At 32.5% G+C, this 25,898-nt stretch overlaps 2 protein-coding genes across 3 annotated transcripts; one reads left to right on the forward strand and one right to left on the reverse strand.

Annotated features, from left to right (window-relative positions):
• Window positions 1-1,486: 1,486 nt before the first annotated feature.
• Spec2 (CDC42 small effector protein Spec2) lies at window positions 1,487-15,376 on the reverse strand. Of its 2 annotated transcripts, none has more exons than XM_089253766.1 (5): window positions 15,103-15,376; window positions 14,735-14,874; window positions 7,162-7,251; window positions 5,021-5,138; window positions 1,487-3,365 (listed from the first exon to the last, which is right to left on the reverse strand). In XM_089253766.1, the coding sequence occupies exons 2-4, from the start codon at window positions 14,789-14,791 to the stop codon at window positions 5,043-5,045; spliced, it is 243 nt and encodes an 80-aa protein (XP_089109892.1). In that variant the 5' UTR covers window positions 14,792-14,874; window positions 15,103-15,376; the 3' UTR covers window positions 1,487-3,365; window positions 5,021-5,042. The 2 variants fall into 2 exon arrangements, with proteins under 2 accessions (XP_089109892.1, XP_089109891.1); XM_089253765.1 differs by having other exon boundaries at window positions 7,162-7,254; window positions 15,103-15,357.
• A 250-nt stretch (window positions 15,377-15,626) lies between these two features.
• On the forward strand, window positions 15,627-21,196 carry LOC149065530 (uncharacterized). Its single transcript, XM_089253860.1, has 5 exons — window positions 15,627-15,671; window positions 18,364-18,455; window positions 19,097-19,220; window positions 19,516-19,660; window positions 20,554-21,196. Exons 2-5 carry the CDS (start codon window positions 18,379-18,381, stop codon window positions 20,595-20,597), a joined length of 390 nt encoding a protein of 129 aa, XP_089109986.1. The 5' UTR covers window positions 15,627-15,671; window positions 18,364-18,378; the 3' UTR covers window positions 20,598-21,196.
• Window positions 21,197-25,898: the final 4,702 nt, after the last annotated feature.

A 25,898-nucleotide genomic window follows, 5' to 3' on the forward strand; every position in this document is an offset into this window, starting at 1 on the left:
CCCGAGACCAGTACAGAAAAAATTCCATGTTTATAATGCAATATTCACTAAAATACTTGAATTCAAAAATCGAAAAGTTTGGAAAGGACAACAAAAACTAATGGAAAATGCTTCTTTCCCTCATTTTTATGCAGTCCTTCCAAACTTTAATCCAATTTTTGAATTCGAATATCTGTCAATATTGCAGTTATAACATAAGATCTCTTCTGTTGGAATGAAAAGACAGGGCAACAACTTTCTAATTGGAAATTCGAGGATGGGGAACCATACAAAAATTTAGAATTTTTGTTGTGCACTATTTTCACTCTCAAAACTGGTGGAGGGTAATTTTTGAATGCCTTTGAGCATTTTTTAAATTGAAACTACCTCTGTGACAGATGGTTGATGAGATAAAAGCCGCATTAACACTCACAGAACACCCTGTACAATTATATTACTTATATACTCTGAATTTTTTCAACTTGAGGTTCAGATGATAAAGGACATTCACAATTTTGCAGATTATTTGGCTTCCTGATGCAATTGAGTTAATAGTCATATAAAATGGTTTTCAAGAGTGTTACCCACACACACGCAATGCTTATGTAAATCCCTAAAACTTAAATGTGAGACAATAGTAGTGTAAACCCCCCCCCCCCCAAGATTTGCACAAAAAGCACAAGGAATGTAATTTTTCCATCACAAGTTCTACTGTAACATTTTGACAATTGTATAAAACCCTTTTTTAATGCTTATTTAATACCAAAAGATGTATAGTGATATACATAGTATGAGAACTTAATTTAGGAGTATATGATTTTCGCATGCACCTCAACAAATTGTAAGCAAATAGTTATACTGTGGTGATGTGTGTCCAGAAACTGACTTTGGCAATGCCAAGAGAATTTTACAAATTTTTTCATTCAAAAATGTTTCATCAGGTTAAAAAGCACAATTCCTTTTCCAATTTTGAAATTTTTTCTTCCCAGCTATTTTCTGTATCAGCCTACTGAAATAGAGGATATTAAAAATAAATAACCCTAGTCGAATATGTTTTCATATGATAAGAGAAAGCAACCCAGGCTGTTGATGACAGTGGTAGCAATTTGTATTTTTGTTGAAACAAGTAAAATATAAACCTTTTTGCATTTATCCCCAGTTTCATTCCATGTCTTTTGATAAGAGTAAGCAGCCAATAATTGTTAGTCTCATTCAAGAACTGCAGATTTGTCTTTAACACACTTTGTCACATACATTCAGAAAACAGGTTCTGGCATGTACCAGTTCTTTAGAAATTCCAGAGGAATATTTATCACGTGCACATATGATTAAGTAGTAGTAGATTTATTTCCATAGTTATGTTGATATTGCGATTTTTGCTTATTAGACACGATATCTGTATGTGCAACAGGTCATACTGAACATACCGTATAATGTTGCATATGTTATTTTAAAAAATATCTTTACAACCTAGCTGCATGTGTTAAAAGAGTAAAACAATATTTCTGAACCTCTTAAAGAACTTTATTAATATTAACACTTAAAAACTAAATTCTGAGTCAGTACTATAATACAGACTGTACATACAATAAATTTTATCAAAAGACTTATAATTATGTAAACTACAGAGCAATCAAGTCTTTGTGTGACGTCATAAAATTCGAAGAAATATCACTTAAAAATTCTCATTAAAATTGTCACATAACTGGAATAGCTGTCTTTATAAAAAATGTAATGCACATAAAGTGCGGGAGCACCATTTTTAGCACAAGATTCATTTTTACTGTCAAGGAAATACATAACACTATCTAAAGAAATTCTTAATTTGATTTTTCACAAACTGAAATTCTACTGAAATGATATGGTAAAAAAAAAAACAACCCACTAAATCAAAGAAAAGGGTGCATATAAATAAATTAATGAGTATCATGCTATAACAGCGAATAAACAATCAAGAATTATTTACAAGAGTAATGACAAAAAAGCATAAATAAGAAATTAATACATAAAAAACTTGTACACAAAAGCATAAAAAGTCTTTTAAACAACACATAAAGACAAGCATAGACAAAATAAAAGATGGAATGATGAAGAGGCATACACGTTCTCATTACCCACTTGTTAATAGCATTTCCTAAGATAGTATTAACTACATAAGAATTTGAACACAATTTGTTTGAAAAAATAAAAAAAAGCCTCTTCTCTCAACTAAAACTCTATCTCCCACATATTATCTGCATTGTTATGAATTGGAAAAAAATTGAAATATTCTAAAAATAAAAATGTTATAACACAATTAAAGACTTAACTTCAATCACAGAAAATAGGCAGCTAAAGCGAGAAATACATGAATCACATTTTGAAGTACTCAATGACTGCATTTATTTAATATGCTCACTGGAACAATATCACAAAAAAGAACAAGAAATCATAATTTTTGTTCACAAGAGTGAATAATTACTGATACTTTGAAAAAAAAAGACTCTAAGTAACTCATGCTTTGTGATTCATGCCATTGCGTTATAAATTATTCACCTCTAACACAAATATTGTATAAATAAATGTAGCATAGGCGTGATCCACAATGAAAGAAACTGACACTACAGTTGAAAAAGCATAAAACAGAAAAAACAAACTTGTTACCACAGATGAACGTATGTTAATGCTGTCGTATATGAAGCAAAGCTCCTTTCAGATAAATTACAGAGGTAAAAAATGATAAAATAGAGACAAGAACTGGTGAAAACATCAGTGTTTTTGTTGCCGTTGATGAAAACTCAAAAGCCTCTATAAGGAGAATTCTATACAAAGTATATACACTATGTGGCAATTACAAAGAAATAAATCTTGTCAATTACAAAACTGACCTAACTCTGCACAATAATAAACATTTTTACAAATAAATAAATCCCTGCAAGTTTTGGTGGTTAGTTATAAGACTTCCACTCATAATGACTTCCACTATGATAATAAAAAAATGAAAAATCTCATGCAGTATGACGTTACCTTCAATTGTACTAAAACATAAGTTGAAGTAAATGCTGCCAAATAGGAAGACATGCTTATGATTTCACTAAAATATTGCTAGAAGCTGCTATATTGAGACTCTGAAAATTTGGCATTCAAAACTGACTCCATAGTTTTGCTAAAGAGAACATGTATAGCGGTTTTCTTATTAATACATATGATATTTAATACAAAAAATATGGTATAACAAAAAAGTTATTGATAATGCAAATAAAAATAATGGTGGTGAAACTATTCCAGCTTCAATTTCTCAAGATGTACAAAACAATAAGAGTAGTGAAATCCTTTTCTCATTTAAAACTAACAGTAGCAGCAAAAATCTGGAAGGCTACCATGATCTGTACACAAACATGAATGACCTATTCAAAAGAATGAAAGGATTTAGAAAAACAATTAAAAAAAAAAGTACTTATGTTTCATTGCATACAAAAACTTGAACGTATAGGCCTACACTATTTAAACTTTTCTTTCTTAAATTTTCAAAAAGTTCAATATTATTTTAATCCAATTATTTTTAGTATATTTACATGCCAGAAAATATCTATTATCAGAAAATTTTAAGGAGCAATACAAGTTGATTGTACCAAAAAAACCCCACTTTTTTTACTAATTACTATTTTTATCAATTCACTGATGGTGGATATATAAAATAATGAGTGATAGGGAAAATGATTGATTTCTCTTTCACGAAAGAAAGGGGGAAGGGGGGGGGGGCTATTTCTGCAAAAAAGAATTAAAGGCTTTTTTATAATTTGGAGAACTTTATACATCGAACATGCTACAAATGCGCAATAAAATTCCAGACAATCATTTCACCTATGAACTTATGAACTTCAATAATTTTTAAATAGGCATAAAGGCCGCTGTGGTGGTCGAGTGGTTATAGTGCCGGACTCGTGATGCGAGGATCCGGGTTCGAACCCCACAGTGGTGGTCGGCTGAAGTTGGTTTTCTGTGGTTCCCAACTTCAAGGCGCAAATGCGAGCCGATCTCCCCGTTAAAAAGTCTCGCCACAGAGAGCAACAGTCCTACAACGGTAAATCATGCAACCATAACACTTCACTCATAGTTAGAAAAAAAAAAAAACTGGGGGCAGATGACAGCACTACACATAACAAGCATTACACACAAACAAACTTTACGTCAGGTTGCACTACACGTACACGCACATTCCCGCATGTACCGGTTCGTTGGGGGGTTCCGCGGGGGGTGGGGGTGCATGTGTGGTGTAGCAGTAGTAGGTAGGGCCTCCAAAAAAAAATGGCTCGGGGATCCATGCTGTTCTTAAGTCACCCACCTCGTTGGGCAATTTGCCTGTTCGGGATTTGTATTTGTATAAAGTATTATACAAATACAAGGCCACAACAAGCAAAATGCCCAATGAGGTGGCTGAGAAGTTGCCCATAACAAGTATGGATGTCATATTTCCAAAATACAGCAACCCAATTAAAATTGCTATTATAAATTAATTATTATTAATTGCTATTACAAGAAAGCCGAAACCTCTTCTTTGAAATACTTGCCTTATAAAAATTTAACAATATTTTTCCTTTCTTCACATAAAAAACATTCTTCGTTAATACAGTATTTTTTTGCATACATAATGTGCGGATTTAAATACTAAAAAAAAATCTACATTTCTTAATGCAGATCATATGGCTTTGCATAATATCTGTACCTTTTTCCTAAGAGGTTGAAATGGAAATAAAATATTTCAAAATATATATTTTTAAAGATGGGTACATAAATGAAAGTAGAAAAACCAACATTTTTATTGATGTTTACAAAAACGTGACCAATAGCCCTTTTCATTCCTTAATATTTCATTACTAGTGAATGAACTGGCATATGCAGATTATACGATGAAATTTTTTTTCACTAAGGAAAAAAATAAATAAAAAAAAAACAAATCGAAGGATTATAGGGAAGAAATTACAGCACATAAAATATTATAAAAAATCAGTTTTTTTAAACCCTGACGACTTATCTAAGAAATAAATGCTTATCAACTCACCAAAAAAAAAAAAAAACCTAATTTAATTTTTTACATCGACTACAGGAATTTGAACATTCACTGGTATCGCATATTCATAGCCACCTTTAGATGCCATCTGATGCTGCAATGAATTCAACTGCAAAAAGATTTACACATACATATATTAATCACATCAGATAGCTGAAAATCATAGAATAATTTTAATAGAGCAAAATGTCTTATAAGAATGTTTCAATCATTCCCATGTTCATTTCCTTGCTTCTTATTGCAAGAAAGGTTTTCCCCCTTTTCCCATGAGTGGAATTTACAATAGTATGAGGAAACAGAAGAAAGGAAATTCTAGTCACATTCTTTTATGTATATCTTGTTTCATAACAGGTTTTTGCCATTCATAATAAAAGATGTTGTGGTGTATTAAGATTGAGGACGTCTGTGAGTGAATTCTCATCAATAGAGTAGGTAGCAGTTTTCGGCCAGTAAATGACTATTTGTTTCTTGTTTCACATTTTAAAAGAAAATAAGCCCCATGTTTGTTTGGTTTTAAAAATAACGAGAGGTTTGAAACTAAAACCAAAGATCAGCATAATATGTATGCAGCAATGATTATTACATTATATATATAGCGATTGTGTTTATATAACTTTGTATGTAATGTGTGGGGTGTCGAAGCCAGACACCCACAGTATTTCGTAAAATGGATCTGAACGCACAAGAATTTATTCAAAAAAATAAGATTTTTTACATAAAGCTCAAGCTGAGCTCCAGGAGTGTACACAGAATCTCGACCTTTCGGGCCGGGAGGGGTGGGGGGTTGGATAAGGAATTGCAGAGGAATTTTGGGTTACCCACTTTCAAAAGCTTTTGAATTATCAGAAATTTGTTAAAATAGCATATTAAAGGTATTTATTTTAATATTTTAATGAAAATATTTGAAATATTAAAATTTTCAATGGCTTTCAGGGAAGGGGGGGGGGCCCTGAGCCATCTATAGTCCCCATGTGCCTCTCTGAGCACCCATGAGTAACACTCTCAATTCTCACCACTTGAACTAAGCATCTAGATCACTGTTTCCCAAAGTGGGCAATATCATCCCCTGGTGGGCGATGGAATGGTCCAGGGAGATGATAGTAGTTACAGATATAACATAGGATCCTGTGGGTTCGATTGAGTTGGGGGGGGGGATGAGAGAAAAAAATTTGAAGGGGCGATGGAATAAAAAGTTTGGGAAACTATGATCCAGATTCTATATAGCACCATGCATAAATTAGAGATATGGAATTAAATATATTGGCTATCACACAGTAAATATAAAATTAAAAATTTATTTACAAGAATAATATGTTGCAAAGAAATATTGAGAATAATATAATGGACAAATAATTTTATAACGTCAAATAATATACTGGGGAATTATACAATGTCACACACAGTAACTGAGTGTTTTCTTACACATAATTAATATACAGCATACCGAGTCTTTACCCAAGCTTTTTTATTCTCAACCGTTGGCTATGGAAACATACTTTCAATTAGAAGTATCCAAATAATGTCCCCATTTTAGATATGCCATTTATTTTATCAGGGCATATTTTTCACCTCTGGCTGATTAGTCATTGTGGCATAACTGTATAGCCTCATAGGCTACATAAAATGACATGTGCAAAAACATAACGGTGCTGGTGTTACCATCTACAGTCCAAAAGCAAATTTTGCAGATTAAAAAAAAACTGAGTTATTCAGAAAAGGTCAGCACCCTTGGCATAAATGCGAATATGTACATATTTCTAAAATATTTAGAAAGAATTTTCCATTGAAAAGAAAGTAAAACACATAAGTGTCTAAATTTGGAAGTTTTCAGCTGTTTAAGTCAAGATTTCCAAATTCCAACACAAACAACTACATGTTGCTAGCAGGGTAAAAAAGTCAATTAACGATCATGTCAGCACTCAATGATCTCATTATCTTCTGTAGCTATTTGTATGAATAAAACTTATACTATTACTTTTTTTTTAATATTTCTTGATTCCATAAATTCATCACAAACAAGTACCACACAATGAAATTTAAATTAAAAAAACCCAAAAAGTAGAAATAAAATTTGTTTGCATAATATTAATGTACTCATTTCTTACAAATGATTTAATGTAAAAAATACTTACATGTACATTCATATCTCCTGAACCAACATGGGCGGTATGAATGAAGTTCATTGGACTTCCTATCATTGACCTGTCAATTCTATGCCTCCTCTTCTAGGAAAATAAAAGTTCCATAAAACATAAATTTCAACAACAACCTTTAGTAAATAAAAGTGCTAATTTCCAAATTTATTGGAAATATGGAAAATATATGTTATGGTGAAACATAGGAATTACAATAGCAAACTGGTTGAGGCCTGGAATGAAAATGTTTACAATCATTATTATTAGAAACTAAAAATTTTTTGGACCATGCAAAGCTCTATTATTCCCATAGTTTATGTATATAATTAAGTAACTACAATTAATATATCAATACTAATAATTGATTACACAGGACTGCAATGAAAAGTTGGTTAAGTAGTATCAGATTATTCTTATAGAGTTTTTGGTTAAAAGTTCAAGAAAAATCATTAAAAGATTCCACTGATTGCCCCACTTGCCCATGAAAAAATCGGGACCAGGAGGTAGGGTTGAATTCCTTCCGGGACAGTGGAAGAAATGGAAAGAAACTTAAAATATGTGCATTAATTACCGTTTAGTTGAAGTACACATAATTAATGCTTGTTATTTCACCTCATTGGTTGTGGAATAATATAAAATGTTTTAAAAACAATATTTTTTTTCAACATTTAATTATAAATATCTCACAAAGATGTGCAATACTTAATTTTCCAATAAAGCACACATATTAAAACAAATTATTTCAATTATTGTTCAAAATGTTATAATCTGAGTATAAAAAATATTATATAATTTTAACTATAATTAATACATACTTGTAGAAAATAATTAATTTCATATGTTCACATTTATCTAATTACTTGGCAATATATAACTAAGGAATAATATGTCGCATTTTTAACAAAAATGAAAAAGTATTTTAGGAATCATCATAGGACTGATGTATGATCGACAGGTGTTCCCCTATGCAATAAGACCAAAGCTGCTGGGAGACATCAGATATAACAGCCAATTAAAATGCTTAGAAATATTTTTAATCGTAGCGTTTTTTCATCATTGTGAGTGACTATCTCCATGAGGTGGATAGAAGCATACTTGACATAATTTGGAATCTTAAATTGCATAAATTGTGTTCAATATATCAGCTACAGAGAGATTGTGCAAATAGTGCTGATTATCACGAATGAAATACGTCATAAAATTAAGATATGAAGAGACTATTCTTCCCTATCATTTGTTCTCATGTCTTATCGATACTGAATATTAGGATGAAGGATTAAATTCTGAACAGGAACTGTGGCAAAGTATAGTAACTTGTGATTTTTAACTGCAAATGCAAAACTTCCGTCATACCATTAAAATTTTAATAGTGTTATGGTAAGAAAGAATGTGTTAAATATCTGAAATTCTCAAAAAGCTATGATTGTATTGAAATGCTTTTAAGTTGTCCAGCAAATTCAGCAGGTTTAAAAAGAATTTTATGTATGTTTTTGGATTCACCCACTCAACTTTGGAACAGCCTAATGGCTGTCATAACAAAAAAGGTTCTGTTACACCATTTTACTCTGAACTGATAAAATGTGAACAATTAATATTAAAATGGTTATATTTCTTGTCAATAAAATAGTTTGAAGTTCACAAATACATAAAGGACTTTTTATTCAAATATACACCTAATAAAACCTTTCAAAACTGATGCTATATTTACATGTGCATAGTTAAATTGTCATAGGCCTAATTCAAATTTATTAGAGGTACTAAAATGCATTTGCCATATATTACATTGTAGTGCAAATGATGAATACAGAAGGATTCCAAGCAGAAGAAACTGTCCGACACTTCAAAAGACTGATGCAGTTATTAATTTACATACATAATCAAATTAGTGAAACTAAATTTACTTAATGTTATAAAAAATATACATTTGCTATATCTAAAGAATAAATTTTAACTTATATGATAAATTATTGAAGGAAAACTAGTTTCTTCCACTTGAAAAAACCGATTTCTTCAGGCCGGTTTTTTCCACTTCGGAAGAAACTGTTCAACCCTACCAGGAGGTTACTCAATCATCAGTTAAAGAAAATAGGATTCTACCCATTGGTGTTGGTAAATGGGTAGGTAAAAGAAATCAGAATGCTTACAAGTTTTTTCGACTTTTACTAGTTTATTGGAATCTAGGATTTGCCACAATAGGAAATGCACAAACTTTGGGCTTGTGAAAATTCTCTGAAATTTTTTCGGCAAAAGGGATTTTGAAAAATATATCACTTCCAAATATGCTATAGAACATGTAGTTTAACCCTTCAAAAGCTCAATCATCTATGAGTAGGGTTACCATCTGTCTTGTTTTTGGTGTCATTTCCAGTGCCCTCCTACGTTTTAGAAAAGTTGTCTTTTTCTCTTCCTTTTTATGTTTCCGTAATCTTTTTTTTTTTCCAGGGGAATTTTTTTCCCACTTTGAAACATCTCTTTTCATTGGCATGAGTGTTTGTGTGTCTTTTTCCCCACACATTTTTACACACTTTGACCAACGCCCTCAAAATTCCCAGAGGAATCCATAGTTGCCTCCAAGCAGGGCAGATGCTATTCTACCATGGTTGAGCTTGCCCCAGAATAACATGGAAAAAGACAGTGGAAAAAACAGCTCTGGAAGAAGAAAACCACAATATTCATTTTGAGAGTACCATTGTTTGTTCACCAACAGCGGATGGCATGCACTGAAGTGGGGGGGGGGGGAGTGTTTACCTATTCCATTCAGAAATAAAGAAAACAAGATTAAAAGCGAGAAGAAACAAATTGTTCTTTTTTTTCCCAACTCATGTCTCTGCAAGACATATGTCAAGACGTTTCAAGCCCAAGGCTATCGTATAGCTTTTTGGCTGTCACCATCCTACTCCCCTTTCTGCCTGGTCTGAAATTCTGAAGGGAAAAAAAATTAACCAATGAACGGTAATGTTAAATAAGCTTGAAAACTGTAAGAGAGACGTATTAATTTTTGCAGATTATGCCAGTTCTAAAAAATTGCATATTCACATCACATTTATCAATATTTTTAAACATAAGCAACAACACTCAACAACACTGATGAAATCTGTCATCCTAGGGTGAAATTTTGGCTGAATTTCTGGTAAATTTATATAATTTATTGACGATTTATCATATTTACCAATACAAGTTAGGGATTACACATTATCACCAATAAATGAGAAAAGCAAAATGTACCAAACTTTTAAAAATGGTTGATAATTATGCATAACAACCGGATTTATCAAATTTCCATAACATATAAAGTGGTTCTGTTTTAGTTGGGAAAAATTATAGTGCTGGTGCTTTCTTTTCTTTTCGAAGAAAAGTGGCAACTTCTGTTGCAAAAAATTTGGGAAAATGACATCATTGAGGATACGTGCATAGGCGTCTTCCTTTCCCACTTCTTGAAACTGGTAACCCTATCTATGAGCAACCCACATAATATTGTAAAAAAATATATATTTTTTTAAATGTTACTTTTGAAATATTAGCCTATACACTGTAATTCACAGAGAGAATGCTCAATCAATGTGTTTTGAACAAATTTTTTATATAATAAAAAAAATAATTCAGCTGAAAAACAAATATGGACTTTTTTGCACGGTTAATGGGTTCATATAATGCGCAAGAAACAGAACCATATATAACAAAGCATTAATGGTTTGGGGGGTGCAATTATAACTATTCAGGAAGTACCTTAGCACCAATTAAACATGTTAAAATTAATTTAATCAATGCTTTTACTGGCATTTGGCCCAGAAAGAAGTGATTTAGCTCTTAAATGGCCAGCAAAAGTAATGCAGATATAAATATGACCAGTGAGCCAAAATGTTAATTCACCCATGATTTACCATATATAACACACATACAATATATAAATTACTTTACTAATTGCACATAATTTATAAACAGTGAAGTAGCCAGATAACGCTCAAAAACTTTCCCCCATGGATGCACATTACCTGAAACGGTAAAAAATATTTCAACCCTTAGCGGTCCAGAGGTTTTATCTGTGCATCATTGGTAGAGTTCAGACTTTGTAGTGAGTTAACCCACAATAAGGAAGACCCCTGTATGCTGGCTTTCACATTTTTTGAATAGCTCATAAGTTTTGCTACAAAACCAAATTCACAGGGGTTGATCAAATCGTTAGGAGTCGCTATAATAATAAAGTATAGTTTTTTTCCTGATGGGTCATTCCATTTCAAATCATTCAGCAAAATGTAGAAATGAAAACAATGTTCAGAATTTTTTTATTTGTTGCTTTCACCATCTTTACCAGCTACATAGAATTTTACTTGCATATTTCTAAAACTTTTTCAGAAAAAAATGTCAGAATTTATCAAAAAAATGATGTGGATGATTTTTCCACGCCTCGATTTTTAAACGCTGTGTAGTTTGAGAAAATAAAAAAATTATAACTTTTTCAATATATCCAAGTGAAATTTTCACTAAAATGCTCATAAAAATTGCAGAATATGATTTCAAAAAAAAAAATAAAAAAAATTGAATCTTTGTATTGTATGACTGTTTTTAAAATTTAATTTTTTTAAACTTAATTTTTATGAATTTTCGGAATAACAATTTTTCAAACTTTTTTTTTAGATGCACAACATTAGTTTTCTGAACAATTTTTTTAAAATAATTAATATATTTTGTTGATGATTATAGAAAAATAAGCATTACTTTTACAATCAATACACACAAAACACAATTGTGCTTATATGCGTGTGTGTGACTTTAATTATATTTTATCTTTCATGTATGTTTAGGCTATATTACATTATTCAGAAAATTAAGTTTTACGTGTAGTTAATAATAAAGTATAATAATAATTTAAATAAATTCATGAAATACTTAGAAACATTAATATATGTGTGTCAAACCAGAGTTGGTGGGGAAAAAAGTTTTTTTTTGGTTTAAATTCATAATTATGTTAAAATTCCAAATTAGAAAAAGTTTATCAATTTCAGTTAATAATCATTTTACTTTTAATTGATCTATAAATATTCCTTACAATGCAAGAAAAGCAAACTTTTGCACATAAAGAATTATTTTCCATTTGTTAATTCTGAATGTTTATTATCAAACATACATAGATATGCTTTTCCCAATTATTTCAACATTATAAAGGTGTGATAATTATAAAGCAGTGATAATATTTTTTATAAATTACATTGGTTTTTGGTGCATATATTTTAATAAAATATGGTTATATTTATTATATATGACAAATATAACAAAAACATGGTGTCTGAAGAGATGAACACTGGTCTTTGTGCTTCAGAGGGCAGCTGGTGTCTTATTTGATTGTAAGACTTCATCATTCTAGCAGGTGATAAAATCACTGCTTTCCCTTCATTGGGGAAAAATAAAACAAAAGTGTTTGAACCACACAGCACCCCCCCCCCATATGTGCGATGAAAGTCTCATTTAAGATCTTGCTGAAGGCAGGCTGTGTGCTCTAGGCCTATAGTGTAGCCTACTTCAGGTCCAGCAAATGTGGTCAAAATTGAAAAGTTTTTATCACAATTATAATTTTCATTTTAGCTAATTTTTTTTTAATCATCATTCTGAAATTCAAAGTAAAATGTCTGAAAAGACACTTGAAATTTGTAGTGTCAGAATAGAAACTGGATCTGACAGTCATAAAAAAAAATGTTATGCAAAAGTGTAAAATCTGTTACCCATTACATCATAAGACTCATTGGACATCAATCTTTTAATCTTCAGGGGCGGAGTGAGTTCTGAACTGTTTTATTCAATGTGCAAATAAAAGTTACTGAATATATTAAGGAGTAATATTTAAAAATGTTTAGAAAACTAATGTCATGCATCTAAAAAAAGTGTTATCTCATCTCATCATCTCACACATTTTGCTTTTCACGAGATTACTACTGCAAGGAGTCCCACATCAACCGGTTAGCACACCAACCTCTCAACGAGTTTAAAAAAAGGCTGCCACTCAGAATCGGCAATAAATTGTAGGCCCAGTCTAATTAGTCCTGGTGTGCAGACAGTGACCATGGTGCGACAAAAATGATCAAATGAGATTACTGCTTAAGGTATCCGACTACCTTTCTTGTCACTTTTCTTTAAAATGGTTCTGGAGTGAACTTTAAATACATTTTTTGATAGAAAGTGTCTCGAAATGGTCAAAACAGTGACAAATTTTGGTCTATTTATTATATTTTCTATGAAAAAGTCGTTTTTATGTCAAATTTTAGGCAAAATTCATGTGATATTCGAAACACGATTGCAAAAAAATTTACTAATGAAATGCTTTGTGATTTTCACAGTGCATTCAACTAGTAATGTTGCAGGTTATGAACCAAAATCTAAAGGATTGCACGATATGTTCATAAGTTACACCAAAATATGTTTTAGTACGTGTGAATTTTTTGAAATTTCTTCCTACATTTTGTCTATAAAACACTGTAATTCAAAAAATATATGTGATAGACCTTAGATTTTGGTTCATAACCTCAACAATATATAGCAAAATATCACATTAAAATTTCGTAAGGATGCAATGCATCAATTTTTACAAATCATGTCACAAAGTCAAGTAAAATGTCAAAAATAGCATTCTCCGTAAAACGCGTTTAAAGTTTTTATTCGCGTATTACTTGTATGTAAAAACGCAACACTAAAGTGAACGTAACTTTGATTCTAAGCATCATATAAACAAAACAAGGCCTGTTTTGGAATCACAACAAATAGGGCTTTTATAAAAAATAAAAAAATGAAAATCCATATTTTCTTCCAAAATGACGTTTTCAACGTAGTCGGATACCTTAACCATACATGCACCTTGTATGCATTCCCTTACAAAATTTTAATCGAATTGGTGTATGCCGAAATCTGTGTCCATAAGATTACAGCAGAGCTTGATAAATCCTGGGGACCATGGAGACTAGAAAATTGGCATTGGCACAGAAAATTTTTCATGAAGTTTAAGAATAGTGAAAATTTTTCTGACACCATGTCTTTCAACATAGGAAGGGATATCAAGTCCTGGAAGAGCCAAGAAACACATTATTTAACACTATTTTTTTCAGCAAAAACCGTACTTGGCTCCTAAGAAAATTTGGCTGACGCCAAATTATTTTCTAATTTTTCAAGCCCTGGATCAAAGTATAACCAACATTTTGAGTGCAATTATAAATATCTCTAGAAATGTTCTTTCAGAAATGTTTAATCAGGTTCTCAAAGAACAACCATTAAAAATAATGGTTTTTCAGTCGACTAAACTAAAGATCAATCATGATCAACGAGTTGCTGATCACTGACATAAATCAATCAGGAAGTACAGCGATTCAACAAGATTCTCAATTTGAGAATAAAGTAGTCAGGGGTGACAGCAAACTCCTCACAGATGTCATAAACTTGAAATAACTGCTAATTAATAGTTAAAAGACATTATTCTAGGTGCCAGTGGGCAAAATAGAAACTTGATGATTTTGAAGGGATAAAAACACATAGAAGTATATTTAATAAAGCAATACATATTTAATTGGAATAACACTGGAATACTTACAGGAGGCGGCTCATCTGTAACACAACAAGAGAAACACTGAACCCAGATTTCACTCATTCTTGTGACTCCGAAATTAGGGATTCCTGGGTCAGAGGGGACTTGTCCTCTTCCCCTCCCTGTTACTTAAAATATGAAATAACCTAAAACAAATACAAATAAAGAAAATACACTTTTTCCTTTGATACCAATAAGGATTAATAATTACATGATAATGTTGCAGTATACTTTTCACCAAAAAGTGCAATGGTTACAAAACGAGATTTCTTGTAACATGAATCAATGGAATAATTTATAAAATAAATTAAAATTCTAATATAAGTTCGAACGTACACGCACCACCGATCAGAGACGAATAAAAAATAACTGACCTCCTAGGGGTTTCAACTAAAAATGGGGAGAGTGTATTAGCACAAATGTGTGACACTAGTCACAACAATCCACAATAATACATCGTAAAGGAATTAAAGAAGCAGCAAGAACAATTAAATTCCAATAATTCGATATTTAATTAATGGTAAATTATTCAACTACTAAATGAATGGGTAGATGTATATTTTCTTGCACTTCCTACATCAAAACACACGGTTAATTTAGGTTGGCAGCCATGCTAACACGCGAAATGTAGCTCGTTTTTAGGTCTTCCGTTCAAGATGCATGATTCGGAATCCGGCTTCAAGTCGGACCAAATCTGATTATAATAAAAAGAGACATTGAACAAATTACCCCTAATTATTGCTAATAGCTGCTAATTATGGATGAAAGGAGGTAAAAAAAACGTTTTATATCACTATAATAAAATAAACACTGCACTAAGAAATGGCCGAAAATACGGGACAGTTCCGTATAAAACAGTATGTATGGTTTTCATTATTACTTCTTTTGTCGGAAAAAAACCGTGACTGCCGATTGTTGTTTACTAACACTTATTGCTCTCCAGGTAATGAAAATCTGGTTTTCGTGTTTAAGTGTTTCTTTTTAACATAAAAATCATGCCTGTGTTTTTATTCATTTTGTTTGAGTATTACACACAATATAAAATTCAAATAATTGTAACATAAGGAAAATTTAAATCACTTTTAAGGGATATCACTTATTTTTGTAACTTGTGACTTCATGAGTGAAGCTTCAGTAAAAATGAGTTAGTTTAATTCGTATTTGTTTATTGTATCTAGAATTGAGGATTGCTCTCAACTCTTACATGATTACCAATGTTAAAATACTCGAGTGCTTAATAAATGCTTTTTATTTACTTACACCAACACTACTCAACGTATGTCCTTGCGGAACCCTTGAAGTGATAGAGCGAAACGATGTCCCTCTCCGCTCTTCATACGCAGTACGAAAGCCTGAGTAACCATGTGGAGATGAAGTTCGGAAAGAAAATTCACATTCCTCTTTGGGGAATCGAACCACCAAACTCTCACTGTCCGGGCAAGTGCTCTACCATTAAGCTACAGAGGACAGATGTTTTCTTTTCGTAGAGCATATAATTGAATGCTGAACGGGACTGTATATGAACAGCCTCCTAGCTCAGCTAATAGCTCTTAACGATATATAATCCCCTGATGGCAACATATAGAGCAAAACTATGTCACTCGTACTTATGCAGTACTTCACTCAATTTTTTACATATGAACAGCAGAGAGTGACGTCGGTTTCACTCTATATGTCACCATCTGGAGGCTAACATTGTTAAGAGCTGTTAGCTGTTCATGTGCAGTCCCGTTCAGCATCCAACCATATGCTCTGAGGGAAGAGAACATTTGTCCTCTGTAGCTTAATGATAGAGCACTCACCCGGATAGTGAGAGGTTGGTGATTTGATTCCCCAGAGAGGAATGTGAATTTTCTATCTGAACGCCATCTCTGCTTGGTTATCCAGGTTTTTTGTACTTCCCTTGAGGTAATATCCATGTACTATAATGCCCCCCACAATATTTGTGTACCAAAACTTAACTAAGGTAGGGAACCACTACTTCATACCCAAATACAGAGCAACCTATCAATAAGCAACACCCATGGTTGATTCAAGCCTTTTTGTAACTAAAATAGACGTGCCGATCATTCAGATGTAAATTAGTTCTTATTCAATGGGACATGGATCAGGACAACCATCTCTTTATTCGAGGGTGTCACTTAAATAGAGTTTTTACTGTATTGTAGAATTGTTATTAGTTTCTGGCCTAACTGACCAAGCTGGTTTAGAGAACACCTGGTTTATTAAGGAAAATCAAAATTTTCCATCTATGACAATTAGTTGCTGTATTGTATATTGAATATGTTCAATACTCTTTACAGACTGTTGCATTAAATGAATACAAATAAATAACAATCAAAATATAGAGATTATGCTCAATAGAGCTCATAGAAATGTGCATACTATAAATTACTGCTCAAACATATTATAGCAAGGCTTGAAAAATCGAAAAAAAAAAAAAAGAATTGCGCACCAGCCAAAATTTTTCATGAGTCAAGTATTTTTTATGGCTTTTTCTGGGTCTTGACCTTTTTCCTGTGTTGATGGACATGTTTATGTGAATTTGAAAAAAATTGTGTTGTCATCAGACTAATTAAGTAATCACACATAGAAAATTTTAATCATCAGTTCTAATCGTTTAGTAGCCATTTCGACCTAAATGCCCGGGATTTGTCAAGTCCTGTACTGTGATAACATAATGAGATTATTTACAATTTATTAAGGCACAGGATATATTTTATGGCTGATCTTGGGAGCGAAAGAGTGGTTCTATTGTAGTTTTAGTAAGAAAACGACAAGTTTCAGTTAATCCCTATTGAGAGATATTAACCCTTAAGAGCATGATTTTTTTTGAGCTGATACTGTATTCTTCCACATTAGCCAACATGCTGGGAATACCCATATTTTCTGCCATGCCAGAAAAATCAAGCCAAAGATTCTGGATAGTTCTGAGATATCTGGACTCTAAAAATCAATTAAATTGGTTGATTTGAACTTTTCTTTTCTCTGCATTTTAGAATCTGTCAGACAGTGAGGGGGAAAGGCTATAATTTTTTTCATAGTTAATGACACGTATAGAAAGCTGGAAAAATCATGTAAAAAATTCTATTTCAAATTGTAGTGCTTATATTGAGCCTTGAAGAGAACATGCAGGGCCTCATAAATTGCATATATCCAAATCGCATATATCCAAATCGCATATTTCCAAATATATAACCACCTTTAATGTGATTCAAACTGTAGTAAGAATAAAAATTTTCAGGTTTCAAACTTCAAGGTAAAAAAAAAAGCAAACAAATAAGCAAAATCACACCCATGCGTGCTTTGCTACAAAGAGTTATCGTTAATTAGGACATCTACCATCAAATAAAAAGAATATGATCTCACTTTATGTGCAAAGGCAATTCTGAATTTTTATCTCCAGTCATGAACATTTGAAGGACTCTTTGCACCTATGCAAAGCTATACGTTTAAGGAGTGGTGCACACTGAAGTGATATGACCATGACATCACTTGTCTTATTGCTTCGGTGTGCACAGCACCTACAAGTAAGAAATGACACAATGGTATCAAACTTAAAATGTATATACATAGTTTTCACATGAGAAGTATATAGTATAGAAGTTTAAGATTCATATTTATATTATTTCTAGATCTTGTTCTACAATATGGCACAATTGACATTTAACTATGTGGCTTCTCATGTTTCAAATATTCATTTTAGAGCACTGGTTCTAAAAAAGATGTAAGTACTATACTTATTTTGTATATTGATATTTTTTTCCAATAATTGGATTTTTAATTAATGTGCTAGCTTTAAAAATCAAGTTAAAAGGGGGGGGGGGAATTCACTTAGCAAGATATGTTCTAAAATGGCTTTTTTGTGCATCATAAAATTGTTCCTGTTCAACAATTTTTCCTTTGAGTTACTTGCATATCCTTCATAAAATTTTCAGCAGCAGTGTGGTTTTCCAACTTGGAGGTGCAAATTAAAGCCACAGCCTTTCTTTCAACAAATCTCTCCACAGAAAGTAGAGACAGACCCACACAAGCACAAAAATTATCACAAACACTATAATTCATGCTCATGTTTTTCCCTTTCAATTTGGAAGATAAGTTATAGAACATATCTTCTCTAACTAAAGTCATTGGAAGAACAATTTGGACGATGAATGGAAAATTGAACATATAACACACGCTTCAGACAGTTATACATGTCAGGTCACAAATATTATATTTACTGCCATGCACCAATTTGTTAGAGGTTCCTTGGAGGAATGTTTACAAAGTGTATTTTTATTACATGAATATTTTTATCTCATATAAATGTTTAAAAAAATTTATTTTTATTCTTTTGTAATATATATTTTGTTTGTATGGTACAAGGTATTCTTCAAGTGCTGAGTCAGCAGTTGTAAAAGGCGTTATTGCAAAAAGAATTCCTAAGTTTGTGAAGCTAGATAAAGATAAAACATATTTGTGGTGTTCATGTGGTCTCAGTAGAAAGCAGGTATTAGTATGAAACATTCCATGCACTAAAAGACGTGTTTTAATCAATCTTTTAAACTAGATTGGATGAAATAGTATTTATTATGTGTAATGAATTATGTAAAAAGATATTATTTGTAAGTACTAAAATTATTTTTGCATTTACATTATGCTCACAATAATTTCTCACACTTTAGTTTTTATTTGTAATTATTTAAATAAATGAATTTACCTATGATTAGCAGAGACATTTGTTTTTATAATTTTTAGAGATTGATGAATCCCCAGATTTCAATGAATTTTTTTTTATATTTCAGCCATTTTGTGATGGCTCTCACAAAAATCATCCTAAAGATTTGAAACCTGTGAAATTTTCCCCTCCAAAGTCAGGTGGATACTTGTTGTGTCGTTGCAAACAAACAAATAACAGACCATATTGTGATATGACTCATGTGAAAACATGTAAGTACCATTTTTTTAGCCCTAACAGTTTTTGTATATCATAATAGATATAATTTTACTGACTTGAGGAAATTAACTTTTTCAAATATCAACCAAAAAAAGGACAGCATGTTTTTGAAGTGCATCAAATATTTCTGGTTTCAGATCAGTATTTCTCAACTGCCAGGCTCTGACACCTGTCCATGAGTGTTTCATTTTTCTCAATTATTTCTTGTTATTCATGTATGGCTGGGCTTTTCACTTACGAAAAAAATTTTACCGGTCCACGAGCTTCCAAAGGCTGAGAACCACTGCTCTAGATTATTCAAGGCATTAATTTTTTTTTTTCAAGGACATGATTAATTTTTTTCTACAAGTGCATTTAATTTCAGTTTGAAAGTGGCTGTGTAGCCCAGTATGTAAAGGGTTAAGAACAAAACTCAAGCTTAAGTATGAAGGTTTAGAAATAAGTTTGAACAATATCATTTCCTCAATGTATAACTCATGTTTAGTTTTTACAGAAAGACTACTCTCTTTGTCCTGCTGAAAAAGAAAATGGAGGGGGAAATGTGGGCACTGGTGTATGCAAAAGCGGGGATTAAATTGCTAATTTTATGAAAATAGCCTATCATTTCTGTATACCTATGTAAGTATTCTCGATTGAAAAAAACATTTTGTTCAGGCTTTGATATAAAAAGAAGCTAGCTGAAAAGTTTAGGTACTTACTAAAATAGAAAAATACTGTGTTGAACTACATTCTAATATATATTCTTGCTACAATATCCAATGACTTCTATAATGAACCTTTTTCATTATATCTAAAACAAACCTTTATATGTTAATGAACCTTTTTGAAAATATATCAAAGATATTTTGGACTTACAATTTATAAAACTATTTTTCTTCTCTTTTAGTCATACCAGAAAGTTTACGAAGAATGCTAAAAATAAGTTTATGAAGCATGAAGTTATTTATCCTGTTCTGATGTATCTTCAAATTGTAGTGAAATCAATAGGGCCATGTAAAAAATAATGACCTGATTTTAAAAATATATTTCTGGAAAACTATTTGAATATAATTTCAAAGGTAAATTGTTGGGAAAAAAGTATAGCAGCTTTTCTCATACAAATCAGTTTTGTGATTAATAGCACTTGTTTCAACCTGTCCGTATGTGACTACTTAAGTTGAGGGATGATACCCATCACTTGGCCTTTGTGGATCTCTGTAGGTGTACTCTAAAAACAGCTAAATATGTCATTACCAGTCAACATTTATCAACTTTCACATCTAAAATGAATACATCTGATCTATATTCGGCAACAGAGGTGAATCATGCTCAAGTGTATACTTGTTGCTAATTCCAAAATTCAAAATCCCTTTTTTCAGTTTTCCATTGATTAATTTTTTGAATCAGGTTGATTGTTTGGGAGGACTCTTTGTTCTACTTAATGTTTGACGACGGAAGACTATGCTGAAAAACCTTGTTTAGTTGTTTTTTAATCATGTTGCTGAAATTAGATTGTTTGTCAAGATTAAAGTTTATGTTTTTGATTTTAATTAGTCATGCTGTGTGAGATAAATACCATTTACTTTCTGAAATCTTAGATTAGTTTGTGTGCTGGCGGGGTGGGAGGGAAGTATAGTATATATCATACATTTATTAGTATCTGCTATACATGTATTAGTATATTGCTGTATGGGAGATGGTTTCAGACTTGAGAAGGCATTGTCATAAATTTTCTGATGAGGTTTCTCCATGTGCTTTGTGCATTTGAATAAGTGTCACGGCCAACATTTCACTAATATCTCAAATACTTTCAAAAGTTTTCATTAACTACTGCAGGTTGTACACAAATAGCTTTTGCATTTGAGAGGCTGTGTAAGGAATTTTTTATTAGAATGGCTCTAAAACTTGTAGAAAAACTTGTATTTACTTTTAAGGCAATGTAATTTATTTTAAAGAGAAAAAGGATAAACAACATTTTTCACCACTTTTGAATTTAGGGATGTTTGAGGGAAACAGTTGTCTTCCAAGATCATATCACTATTTTGGTGGATTTGCAGTATCATATAGTTTATGGGATACACCTTTTTAATCTTAGCCATAAGAGATATGAACAAGAATCTCACAAGAAAAAAATTGAATAATTTATGGTAGGAAACAGAAGACAGCGCTCTGAATATGTTTTTCTTTATCGGAGAATATGACAATTTTAGTGCTAGGAGCTTCACTGTGACTTTCCCTGAAGTAAAAACTTCAATTCCCTTGCAGCAACCCTAATTTGGCATTAATTATTTTTTCCTTGTCAAATTATATTGTTGAGTTAGATTGCAGTTGAAATTCAATTGCATATTGAGAAAATTATAAGAAATTTTACAGGCTGTCATAACCAATAGTTCTTTCCACAGAAGCTTTAATATGTGAAATTTAATAATGTAATATTACATGTACAGAATATTTAAATTAACACTATCAGGGCACACCAAATTTTTTTTGTCTAATCTGGTACAGTGAAACTTCAATTAAGCAATACACTATTGAACTTTTTTTTTCTTTTGATTTAAAGCTATTCCATGATACAAACACACATTTATTGCAATATATGTTACCAGAAAAGGACAAAATGAAAAGGCAAATGATTTGAAAAATATAAAATTCCTAATGCATTGCGACACACTATGAGTGCCATATACAGAGGATAAATAAAACATCATGTTGACTGGCATCCCACTTGGGTTGGTTACCAAATCGTAACTCCTGGTTGTTCAGTAGAAAAAATATGTCTAAGTCAAACATTGTGGTCAGAATGAAGTTGAGCTCCTGCATGTAAATCTAATGCAACACTGATTGGCTCCCCAAGAAATAGAGCTATTGATTAGTCTATTCAAATTTACAATTCCCACTCCTAATGAACCTAAGCTATGGTGCTGCAATCGGTGGTGTTGATTTGTTAGCGTTTACTATACATTCATATTACAATATCGTTTATTATCAAATCAACCCCACCGATTTCAGTGCCGTGGCTGCGAGCGGGAATTGTAAGAAAATTCAATCAGATAGCTCCATTTCATGGGCAGCCAATCACAGCATTGCATTAGACATTCATGCAGTTTCACTCTAACCATGAGTGTTGCCAACTTAGTTATTTTCCAACTAGATTTCTGGTCTTATTTTCCACAATTTAGTTGGACAAAGTACCCATCTAGATGCTAGTTGTTTTCTTGTATTTTCCTCTATTACTAGTCTTTTTCAAAAACTTTCTGTGTACTAGTAATCTCTTATTAAATTACGTGGAAATATGGACCGCATGGACATCCAAATAATGACTAAAATGAATTCTGGTTGTTCAAGTCTTGTTTCTAGTTGTTTTTAATGAAGAATCTAGTTGGAAAATCTTTTGATTGTTGGCAACACTGCTGACCACAGCATTTGACTTGGACAGACGTATATTTCTTCCACTGAACAACTGGGAGTTAAGATTGTTTAACCAACTCAAATGGGATCTCCGGCCAGCTAGATAGTGGTTTTTATTTATCCTCTGAAGACAGCGCCCATAGTGTGTCAAAATGCATTAGGAATTTAGTATTTTTCCGTGTATTTACATTTTTTTTTTCTTTTTTTTTGTGATTATATCCAGCAAAGCATTATTTACTCTTCCACAATGTATATTTTATATTGGGTTTATATTTGTTCTAGGATTTTCAGACTGGATTTGGGAATCTTAATTACTTGACTCTTTGGCTGCGCAAATAGTTGGAGATATACTTCTCTCACTACCCAAGTGAAAAAAAATTTCCTTCTCTCTTTTCAGTTTTTTTTTGTGAAAGATAGTTGACAATCAAACTCAGATGTTTGCATAAATTGAATAAAATTAAAAAAAGGGGGAGGGGGCGAATATACCATACAGCTAACGTGTCATAGAATAGGGATGTAATGAAAGAAAAACATATATTCTTATATAAGCCATATATATACACATGGTGCATATAGGTAACAGCACGCGCAGCATTTAACTGGCAAACCGTTGATCCTAGAGCCATGCTCCAATTAGAAAAGTATCCAAATAATGTGTAGAACTCGGATATATACATCATTCATTGATTAGCACCATTTTCTTGGCTTCGGCGACGTCGGCTGTTGAATCCGTGAGTCCTTTGAGCTGGAAGTAGTTTTCGAGTCTTTGTACATATTCACCGAAACTTTCGTTAGCTTCGTCGTAGCATTCAAACGAGATCGATTGTGACTGGAGAAGCGTTTTCACATTGACGTTGGTTGAAGATGCTGGATGAGTTTCGTTTAGTTTCGAGACGAAATTACTTAAAACGGTTACTAGATCGTCGATGTCTGCCATTTCCGATTCTTTTTTTTTTTTCACTCGTCGCCAACTTTATTGTACTTTATGAGCCGTTTCGGTAGTGAATCATGAGATGAACGATAATTCTTAACTAATTTATTACGGAACAATATTTACATCTCGTTCCCGCCACGTTGTCATTCCCTTCAAGTGTTGCACCTTCATAAAACATAATACTGTATTTTCTGGTGTTGCCAGATACATAACAATTCTCCCACACTAAATTAAGAGATGATTAATGATAGAAACAAAAGTTATACACAAGAATCAACATTTGAACAGTCACAAGTTCAATCTTTGAACTGGTTTTCTGGAACGAGTTGAGCGTCTCAGTTGAGTAGTCTGAGCTGGAGGAAAAATAGTTCTTGTTGATCGAGGAGTTGCATTTGAAGTTTGCTCTGTTTCAGTAGAAGCATCTACCATAGATGAAGTCTTGTGTTGGCAAATTGCAGGAATCTCTCGTTGACTTACATGATCACTAAAAGTGACAGATTTCTTTTGAGGGAAGTGTCTCATAGGAACTGATAGTCGAATAGGAGTTGGAGAAGACGGTCGATTGACTTCACACCGTCGAAGCTGTTCAAAATGTCTCTTGATAATGTATCCATCATCTAGTTCAACTAGGTAATGAACACGACCCAATCGTTGAATAACAGTTCCATACTTCCATAGGCTTGAATGAGTGTAATTTCTTGACTGTACTCTATCTCCTTCCTTGAAAAATTTGTCAAAGACTGGCTGTGTTGCATTGTTCTTGTATGACTCAGGAGTTGTAGGTTTGAGGAGATCTAGCTTTGTTCTGAGATTCTCTCCCAACAATAATTCTGCTGGTGTCTTTCCACATGAAAGAGGTGTAGCTCTGTACCGAAACAATAGTTTACATAATTTTTCGTGAAGTGTTCCTCGTTCGAATTCCATGCATTTCAGTTTTGTCTTCAGGGTTTGGCAATAACGTTCTGCTTGTCCATTTGTTGAGGGATGACCAGGAGCTATCATTCGTTGTCGAATACCATTTCGTTTGCAGAAGTCCATGAATTCTTGTGATTTGAAAATTGAAGCATTATCACTAACGAGAATTTCTGGCAGTCCATGTCGACTGAATATTTCTCGCAGGAAATGAATTGTAATAGCAGAATCTGGAGCTTTCTTCATGTAGTAGATTTCTGGCCATTTAGACTTTGCATCGATGACAAGTAAGAAAAAATGTCCCATGAAGGGTCCCGCATAGTCCATGTGAACACGTTGCCAATTTCTTGTTGGACTTTCTCAATTGTGCACTGGAGCTTTCTGGGGGTTTTTCTTGACGTCACAACAGTTCTTGCAACTTTTCACTAGACTTCCTATGTCAGAGTCAATATTCTTCCAATAGCAGTAATTTCGAGCAAGTGCTTTCATCTTTACTATTCCACAATGAGTTGAGTGTAGTTCTTGTAGGATGGTTGGTTGAAGTGTCTTAGGTATTATTACACGCTGTCCACGAAGTAGAATTCCTTCTTGTAATGTTATTTCTGGGTCATATAAAGTTCCTTCCATCACATTTTTCTTTAGTTCACGTAGATCATCATCCAATTCTGTATATTTTCGGATTTCTTCAGAAGTAATTGTGTCTGTGGATATGTGTCTAATCACTGATGCTTACAGGATGTATTCATCATCAACAGTATTGACTTGTACATCTGTCAGTGGTAAGGGACTTCTCGACAAATAGTCTACATTTGCATGTTCGGATGATTTTCGATGTTTGATGTCATAGTCGAAGTTGGAAAGGAAATGTGCATACCGCAACATTCTTGTAGCTGACAATGCTGGAAGTTTTTTCTCTGGATGCAAGAGAGTCATCATTGGTTTATTGTCCACAACCAATGTGAATTTTCGACCAAAGATGTAATCATAGAACTTTCTGC

The sequence above is a fragment of the Pholcus phalangioides genome, unplaced genomic scaffold (genome assembly GCF_987345545.1).
Source record: "Pholcus phalangioides strain wild (caught in Gottingen) unplaced genomic scaffold, Ppha-v1.0 ptg000039l_1, whole genome shotgun sequence".
Lineage (NCBI taxonomy): Eukaryota > Metazoa > Arthropoda > Arachnida > Araneae > Pholcidae > Pholcus > Pholcus phalangioides.